This window comes from Chelon labrosus (assembly GCF_963514085.1).
Source record: "Chelon labrosus genome assembly, chromosome: 14".
NCBI lineage: Eukaryota > Metazoa > Chordata > Actinopteri > Mugiliformes > Mugilidae > Chelon > Chelon labrosus.
Genome location: NC_140347.1, coordinates 9,230,546 through 9,240,437, shown reverse-complemented (window position 1 = coordinate 9,240,437; position 9,892 = coordinate 9,230,546). Strand labels below are relative to the sequence as shown.

The window sequence follows — 9,892 nt, the reverse complement described above, 5'->3', positions numbered from 1 at the left end:
TACAACCTGGACCTTATTTCTGGCATAAAATACGATCGTTTACTCACCCATATAACTTTGGTGTCATTTGGACTCACTCGGGAGATAATTAGATCACGTATATCCATATAGTGGGAGTGACTGGGGCACCGAAACGCAGCCTCTAAATAACGCATCTGCCACGAAACCTCGTTCATTTCACCAATATTTTGTTATCGTACGCTAGTGCTATTCCCCGTTGAGTCCGGAGTTAGACGTTATCATCATCCGGGGTCTGTAGATTGACCTAGGTTACATGTTCTCTCCGGGTACTCCGGCTTCCTCCCACCGTCCAAAGACATGCTTATTAGGTTAATTGGTGATTCTAAATTGGTCGTAGGTATGAGTGTGTTAGCCCTGCGATAGACTGGAGACCTGTCCAGGGTGTCTTCAGCCCCCCCGGTGACCCTTCACAGGACAAGCAGTTACAGAACATGAATGAATGAATGAATAATGCCAAAATGCCTCTCCATGGCAGGGCCAACAACTACGAGCTCTTTGATACCAATGTTTTCTGTTTACAATAAAGGCCTTTTGTAAAGGCTACTCGAGCTCAGCTGATACTCGGCTACAATGGGAGGTTGTTTATCTCAAGTCCTCAGCAACTGAGGCCGCTCCGAAGAATGGGATTTTGGAAGCCAGAAACGCTGGCAATTTCAAGAGACGATTTATTCAGTGACAGTGCACAGATATCAATTCTGTGGCGGTCTAATGAGCACGGTTGAAGCTTTGTCATTTAAATCAGCAGATACATCAAAGCAGTCAAACTCCTGAGAGTCAAAGGGAGCAAAATATCAACAAATAAGAATGCTGAATCTTTTTCTCAGGAGGCCTGTTTGGCAGACCGGCGAATGAGGTTTGACTCATGCCAAGAAATTATTCAGGTGTAGCGGTAGAGACTGTATATGCCCTACTTTTTATCCTGCTTTTTTCAGTGCCGTTGCTCCAGCTGTAAGAGTTACTGGCTGGAATTTGATTCTCTGCTAAGGCAGGATTCTGGGTCAACAGTAATGACGGCTCCGACACTTATGCAACGAGATCACAGTTCGACTACCTTTGCACACCGGGCTGGGAAGAGGCCATGACGATGATTACCACTGTAAACCCAAGAGTATACAAATGGTATTTACAGCGTTACAGACATGAGGTAATCCTAATCCTGAGCAGTAATTGATTTTCCAGTGATCAGATGTTCATTACGGGATGTTGGACTAGGATGAGGTTTAATCCTCGTCCGTGAAACTGGTCAACAAGCAGGAAGCTATGTGAGTCGGCCAGGTTTCAATTTAGTACGTACATCTTGAGAGAAATCATAAAAATGACACTTAACCTAACAGGCCCCAGTTTGACTGTTAATGCTGACTGCAAATTATTTTAGGCATTTGAAACCACAGAGCTTCCAAAACACAATGAAAAACCGAAGCAGCAATGGATTTAAAGTGGCTCCTTGTAATGAACCTGTGTATTGAAGTCTAGTTTCAAAGATACTCTACCCCAGCTGTATATATGAATACGGTATTGTTTGTTGGACTTATTAGTGATTGGTTGACATTCAGTTGATCAGTGGCTGGAAAGTATAATCCAGCAAGACTGTCTGGGCTCTGGCCTGTCAGTGGTACGTGAGTGCCAAAATTGGTCCCAGCTTCCTTCTGACCCCCATGGCTCCTCATGTAGGTTAATCCAGCCCTGACCTAATGGAGATAGATGCTAATAATAGCACAGGGACAAAAATCTAACTACAAAAAAAACACAATAATGTAAAATTATGATGGACATCTACAGAGCTTGGACCTTGATTTGAAGACATGAGTGTGGTGCTCCAGTAACACTTGTAAAAAATAAAGTATGGACCTGTGACCAACGTCCTGTCCATGAGAACGGCCTTTGTCCTGGACGACAAATCTCACAGAACATGGACGTTTCAGTATCTTAGTCTAGTTCATTCACTCATTCATCTTCTGTAGCCGCTTGTCCCCTGGAGGGTCACGAGGGGGTTGGAGCCTATCCCAGCCGTCATCGGGCAAGAGGCTGGGTACACCCTGGACAAGTCTCCAGTCTATCTCAGGGCTAACACAGAGAGACAGACAACCATTCACATCCACACCTACTTCTAATTTAGAATCACCAATGAACCTAACGAGCATGTCTTTGGACGGTGGGAGGAAGAGAACCCATGCACAGAAAGGCCCCAGTAGGCCATGATGGATTTGAACCCGGAACCTTCTTGCTATGAGGCATCAGTACCAACCACTACGACAATATTGTCTAATTACTTAATGATAAAAGGATGTTGTTACAGAGCTTCCAAGAGCATGTAAATGAGAGACTAATGTAGGTGACTGGGTAAACACTGAACAGGAAACAAAAAGTGAGTGTTGGACTCTTTAAGTAGTGATGACAAAGGTCCCCTTACATCGGCAAACTGCTTATTTACGTCATGGTCCTGGGTTTCCAGTGCATCCGGGACCTTGTTTTTTTGTCCTCTCTTTCCCTGCACTCTCTCTCTCCCTCTGTCACTCTCATCAGGCTCACCTGGGCAGGAAACTGGCGGGAGCACCCGACTCAGCTGCGGCCTATCGCCAATCAGCTCTCTTTAAAAGGCCGTCTGTGGCTTCCCTCCAGTGCCGGATACTTCCACATGTTTCGGTCTGTGCCAGCACTCGAGTTACGCCTCACGCTTTAGTAGTATTCTTGTTGCAAACATGGAACTCGTCTCCTGTGTTTTCTCTTTTTCCGGCACCTCTTTGAGAGAGCCAGTTTCCTGCCCTTGCAGCTGTTTTACATTTTTTTCCTCAACCCTGGAGTTTCCAGTGTTTTCTGTTTGTTTTTTTGCTTTTGGATTTACTTTTTCTGCTGAGTTTTTCAATAAACTCACTTTGATTGACTTTAACAAGCCGTGCTCAGTCTCGTGCATTTTGGGTCCAGCCCCTGGCTGGATAGCCCATTACACTTCAGCCCAAACCATTATTGTTCTCTGAACCTACCAAATCATTTTTATGCCCAAACCTCACCAAACCTTAACAGTGACATCAGAAACTATTGAGGAATTACTGAATGATTTTCTTTTATTTATTTGTGAGGGACAGCTACATTGAAACATGGACAATTACAGATTTATTGAGTTGTTAGAATTATTTATTGTGTAATGTGCACAGCCAAAGCTAATTTCCAGTGCTCCTTTTTAAATTTACAATGACGATTTGTAACAATTTGGACGAAATGTCCTTCATCTAGTGGACCGATTGACTGGCGACCTGTACAGGGTGTACCCTGCCTCTCACCCAATGACAGCCGGGATAGGCTCCAGCCCCCCTGTGACCCTTCACAGGACAAGCGGTTACAGAAGATGAATGAATGAATGAATGAATGAAAATGACTGACATTTAGGCACAAAATCAATCAGGTTAGGTCCAGCGAAAGATTGTGGTTTAGCTTAAAATAAGGAGTTTGCAGAAGTAAGACTACCTTTGTCGTGATGCACACAGTTATCCTGGTGTAACAGGTTGCCACTTTGAGATCATTTGATTACATGCAAATTACTTTAGTTACACTAAAGTACCACCAAAAACCCAATGAAAAGTAGAATTACAGCAACGGGCCCTAGTTAGGTTTGGGAAAAGATCACGGTTTAAGTCGGACCGAGGGTTTGTGTTTATTTATTATTAAAGTAAGTGCAACATATGGCTACAGTCGTGGAATGATCATGGTTAAAAGGTGACTTGCTCTTTTGCTCATGTCATAATTAGGCCCCTCAGACCACACTTAAAAGCAGGCTCCAGAAAATGTTGCATGACCACGAGAGACAAACAGGACGTCTCATTAGGTATATGTTCGCAATTTAGTTTAGAGGACCTGTTGCTTTGTAAGGTGGACCATCTGGTGTAAAGCAACAAAAAGCGTGACTCTGTGTGACAGTAAGGATCCAATAGTCAGTATGCAAAATCAAATATGGTGCAGGATGTCTTGCCCCCCACCTCCCTCCTAACTGCTGTGCTGCTAGGCAGAAGTGCAGCCAGCGCCGCCTCGGGTGGCCAGATCAGGGGAACCGGTCGGCGAAAGGCACTGGGTCTTATCGGAGACACGTCCTCGGTGTGGCGGCGATGGAGCTTTGGTGTTTAAACAAAACTGAGCGATGACTCAAGGTCATGTGTGAGAAAATACGGCCTGACCGCCTCATCGGTGGCGATGTCCAACAGAACGAGTGGACGTCTGTCAGTAATCGTGTCCAACTGTGTGACATATTTTACATCAGCACTAAAATACCAGTCATTCAAATCCAGTCGAGGCTGAGCGTGTTGCCCCGTCTCCGTGATCTTGTTCTATAGAGACACAGTAAATGGAAAAAGACTCAAATACCCAGTTAAATGTAAACTAAGAGAAGTGCTGATGGCTTTGGGTTTGGGATAAATCTCTGAATGGCCGACAGGCTGTTTTATAAAGCGGATAAAAATAAAAGCAGAGACTTCTGCCTTGCCTGAAACCCCCTCACGCCACCCTGCCTGTCCAGCCTGCACAAACCACTCAGCGGGATCCACAACACAAGCTGGGTTTACCCCATTCATGAACACTGACTCATTCCTGCAATTTCTGTCGGTCATTCAGCCACCTGCAGGCGCATTTTACAACTCTCATGTTGCCTGTTGCCTCCACAGTTCCTAAAATAACCAGGCACCGTCAGCCCCCACCACATCCACCCCCACCACCACCACCACCACCGCCACCCATCCTCCCCCTCTCTCCCCGCGCCACATGGTTACAGTTAACTACATAAATCAGGCGCCACCGCTGGTGCGAGAGCCGCCGTAGACGCCGTTAGACGGAGGCGGCACATGCACATCCCCACCGCCGCGGCTCGTCGCCGCTACTGCAGCCGGTGCGGCGAAAGGAAGGAAGGAAGACTCGGCGGCTTTCCCCCCCCCCCCCCCTTCCATCCCGCGGAGGACGGAATGGCCCGAGAGCAGACGACGCGGACTCGATCGCCCGACGCGCGATGGTGTTTCTGACTGTCCGCCCGTCCGCACGCGTCCGCCCGTGTTGCCGCGAATTGCTGCAGTGCTGTTTTTCCAGGTGTTGCGAGTGTGTGTGTGTGCGCGCGCGTGTGTGTAAATGTGCGTGCATGGCGGCGGCGGTGGTGGTGGTGGTGTTGGTGTTGTAGCCTGGTGTAATTCTCCCTATACGGATTGTGCTAAGCCGGGGAACGGAGTCTGATGTCACATGTGCTTCATCGGAGGAGACGGGGCATCTGCAAGCGGGATTTTGTGGAGGATGCTGCGGCAAGTGATACACAGAGGGCTCAAGGCTTCATTCTACTGGCTGGGCTTATTCGTTAGCAGGCACCCCGTTTTCTTCCTCACCGTCCCCGCGGTCCTCACCATCATTTTCGGATCTACAGTGCTGAGCCGATTCAAGCCGGAGACGGACCTGGAGGTGCTGGTCGCCCCGACCCACAGCCTCGCCAAGATCGAGCGGAGTCTCGCCAACAGCCTGTTCCCCATCGACCAGTCGAAGCACAAGCTGTACTCGGATTTGCACACCCCGGGCAGATATGGCAGGCTGATCCTGCTCGCCAAGTCCGGGGGGAACATCCTGGAGCTGGCCGACCAGGTCCTGGAAGTCCACAAGCAGGTGTTGGATCTGCGCGTCAATTACAAGGGGTTCAATTACACCTTCGCGCACCTCTGCATCCTGAGCCACAGGGACAAGCGCTGCCTCTTGGATGATATCATCACCATCTTCGAGGACATCAGGCAGGCTGTGCTTTCCAACAGCACCTTCCACAAGGTCCCCGTGAGCTATCCAAACACGACATTAAAGGTGAGATGTTTTTTAACGCGTGCTTGTCAGCCGGGCCCCCTTGCACACTATCTTCCCCAAGAAATCTCTCTCACAGAGCCGCGGTGACAGTGCACCAGCAGCAGCAGCAGCAGTCAGCATGTGCATAGCTGTGGCAGGCTGGCCCTCGGAGCAGCTTGCCATAATTTCTGAATGAACACGGTGGGCTTGTGTTCGCTCAGGCTGTGATGTGGGGTTGCAGATTGCTACATATATCAGCCGGCGAGGGAACCCTCTCCATTACACAGACAGCCGGCTTTACAGTTTTCACCCTCCCTTGTTGGTGCAGGTGAATTGATTGGCTGCATATAGCCCCTGACTGCTCTGCTCTGCTCTGTTCCTCCACACTCATTCACACACAACACACACACAGGGATATCCTGTGTTTTCTTTTTTTTTTTTTTGTTTTGGTTTTTTTTTTTGATGCAGTGTCTCCCTCCTGCCTCCTCCTGGCTGCACATGCAGCATGACATGGCTAACAGCCTCCAAGGTATCCTGCGCATCTGTATCTCCATCCGAGCCGCCGAGATATGAGATCTGGCTGCACACATGCAACTCTCGTCAGTCCCACATACGTACAGCTTTTTAGTTTTTAGCAGCAACACGTCGGGGATGCAGGGTTTAGACGCGCGCCGGGATGTGCGTTCAGATTCGGGAGGCCCAGATGTGCTATGCAGGAGGAGAGGGGCGCCTCTTATCAGGTGTTCACGCTTTTCATCTGAAGATGGTGTTGCAAACACGGACGCGTTTGCTCAGCTTTCTTTTTTGTTAATACGGATAAAAACGAAAGGCGAGAGCGGTGTCAAGGTTACGGCTTCTCGTTTCATGATGTGTGCTTTTTGTAAACCTATTTGGAGTTTTGTCACCCCAGTGTATAGCCTTAGCAGAGTATGACCTTAGTCACTGCAACAGCCGTCCAGCTGATCAGACTGCGTTCACTTGGATTATCTCAGTCCTGCAGGCTCAGACTGACACAAGCATAGATTCAGAGCATCACATGCCTGGCCTCCAGTACGGCAGCTTGTTACTACTTCTGAGAGCTGCCATAGCACCGTGAGGTATCCGTGCAGTTGCTGAGTGGAGCGGCGAGGCCGTCCATCGTCCTGTTGCAGGCTGTTCGGCTCCTAATAGTGGAAGGGACGTAGTGCATTCATTCCTCTTTTGGATGGCAAACGTCCAGTATGAATTTTGAAACCCTCTTTTCACTAATCCAGTTGATTTGATTGTGGCTCTGTCATTCTCTCAAAAGACTGATAAATAAATTCTGTAAAAGCACTCTAACTTATTTAGCTTCAAGTCTGGGTTAACTTAAAAACACACTGAATTAACAGAAAACATATTTTCGTCGGCCTGAAAATAGTTCAGTTTTCTCTAAAATGTGACGTTTGACCTTTAAACCAAATTTCTATGTCATTGCTTTACTGTGTTATTATTAAAGGGGAACTACTGTTTTTTACAACCTGGCATAAAATACGATCGTTTACTCACCCATATAACTTTTGTGTAATTTGTAGTCCTTCGGGAGATATTTAGATCTGTGTATAGCCATATAGTGGGAGTGACTGGGGCACCAAAACGCAGCCTCTAAATAATGCATTGTCTTCCGCGAATCTCGTTCATTTCACCAATATTTTGTTATCGTATGCTAGTGCTATTCCCCGTTGAGTCCGGAGTTACCTGTTATCATCATCTGCGGCGCTCAGAGATGACATCATCCAGGTCAAAAGACATCATCCGGAGTCCGGAGTTAGCTGTTATCATCATCAGGGGACTGTAGGTCAATCTACAGACCCCGGATGATGACAACAGCTAACTCCGGACTCAATAGGGAATAGCACTAGCGTATCATAACAAAATATTGGTGAAATGAACGAGTTTCGCGGCAGATGATGTGTTATTTAGAGGCTGTGTTTCGGTGCCCCATTCACTCCCACTATATGGATATACGCGGATCTAAATATCTCCCGAAGGACTACAAATGACACAAAAGTTACATGGGTGAGTAAACAACCGTATTTTATGCCTGAAATAAGGTCCAGTTTGTAAAAAACAGTAGTTCCCCTTCAAGGCCATGGAATATTTGTGGTTTTAAGGTGTTAAAGGTACACGCATAATTGGTCCTTAGAACGAGGAAATGGACAATTGTTTCCCATGTTCCGTAGCAATGTTTCATTGAGCCATCCATTCACCCCAACAGCTTCTCTTTGCAGACTTTGTGGTTCCATAAAATTGCCACATGACATTTGCTCCTGTCATTATTGCTATGGCAACTTGAGGCCGAAGTGACGGTTGGGTTAAAAAAGTAAATTTATTTTTGTTGAAACAGCTGATACTGGGTCAGAAATCGCGGTTTCACTAATCTAAAAGCATTTTTTTATTTATCAAGTTTACATTTCGTCGCCGACAATATTTCTGTTCCTCTTCTTTGTTCAATCAGTAGTTACATACAGTAGTGCAGAGTTGCTGATGAGTTTTTCAAAAGGCCATTTCAGTATTTGCCCACAGCTAAATTCAGTTTAGCTTCCTTCCAAATTATGCCTGGCGTTGCCAGACTCAATTCTTATCAGATTATGAGTCATTTAGATTTCATTTATGTGGCGCCTTTTAACCGATACAGAGAAAAAAACATTCTTCTGCATGCAATAGGACAGTCCCACAACCAATCGGAGCCACTTTAATGTGAACAAATTCAACTCCACGGCGCTAAGATGACTATGTTAGTCTTACCCTTCTGTCCACTGCTGCATAAAGCCCACCCAAACAATTTGATTGGCCCGGGAGATCATAATCAATTCCCAACAGCGCTGCTCCAAACTAACTTCAGGCTAGTTCGGTCCGGCTCCCAAGCTGTCCAGTTTGACTATTTGACTACCAAGATTAAAACATTTTACATAATGCAACTGCAATATGTGATAATACTGCACCTATAACACGTGTCAATATTTGGGCAAAACTAGTGAATATTCTCTGCTTCCAGTTCCTCAAATGACCTTTTATGACACTTTTTTGGTCATATATGATAGGAAATCTCTGGGTTTTGGCTTTATAAATACATAAATACTAGACATTTGACTCAATTAAAATTTTTTGTAATTAATTAATCTCGATTAATCGCAAAACAATATTTGCCCCAAAAAGCAACATTTTTTAATTTAAATAGATTTTAGTGGAAGACTGAATCAAACAATAGACACAGACATGAATATTGGAAACTCAAGCTCTTTTAATGTCTGGAAAAATGCATTTAATTGTCCTACCAACGTCCTTTCATCCGATTCCTCCATTTTGGTAGCTGTTAGCTGAGCTCTGACGTGTGCATCAGTGTAATCGGTGTACCAGGAAATCGTGCACTGACAAAAGTTCTGCGTTAACTTTTTTGTAATGAATTAATCGCAATCAACGTGTAGAGTCTAACCCCTAATAAATACTTTATAAATGTACATTCTGACTTCATAGAAATAAGGCTAAAACAGGTACAGTTTTTCAAGTTTTCCACAACATGGTACAATATACAGTACGTGCCCCTCTCCGCAGTATATTTCTCTTGACGCTTGACGTGAACTCCTTCCTCTCCGGCTTCTCCTCGCGCTGTATTGCTCACCCTGCTCCCTCCGTGTCCCTGACTCCTCCTTTTCTCTGCCTGCCGGTCTGACGAGCTGTCTGGGCTAATTCATTTGCCTGACTCCTTATGCCTCATCCTACACTTTGATGTCACAACTCAGGGTTTATTTCTGTGCTTGTTATATAGATGTAGTCTTTGTTTGGGGGGGAAAAAAGTCCTACATTTTGCTGAGCTGAACTTTAGCTCTATTCCCAGGAGAAAATGCCTAAAATATATACTCCTTGTTTCGCTCTGTCTGCTGTATTCTCAATTTTTACGCTGTCAGAGAAATAGAAATACATTAAAGACTATGAGGCAGTCATGCAACATTAGAACCTATTAAGGTGAAATGGTTAGATAGAAAATATTAATATAAATCTATACAACAAGCCATGTGAGAAGTACATACATTACAGCAAATGTAATGCCCAATGGTTCGTT

General features: G+C 45.7%; 1 protein-coding gene across 2 annotated transcripts in view; it reads left to right on the top strand.

Moving 5' to 3' along the window:
• Positions 1 to 5,232: 5,232 nt before the first annotated feature.
• The window catches only part of ptchd4 (patched domain containing 4), a gene marked incomplete at its 5' end in the record, with an annotated part of 40,220 nt that continues 35,560 nt past the window's right edge, over positions 5,233 to 9,892 (top strand). The window contains one exon of one of the 2 annotated variants that reach the window (XM_084559922.1): positions 5,233 to 5,658. In XM_084559922.1, the coding sequence (XP_084416048.1) occupies positions 5,233 to 5,658 (426 nt within the window). Of the gene's footprint in view, positions 5,833 to 9,892 lie in introns of both variants that reach the window. The other variant, XM_084559921.1, reaches the window with a different exon arrangement.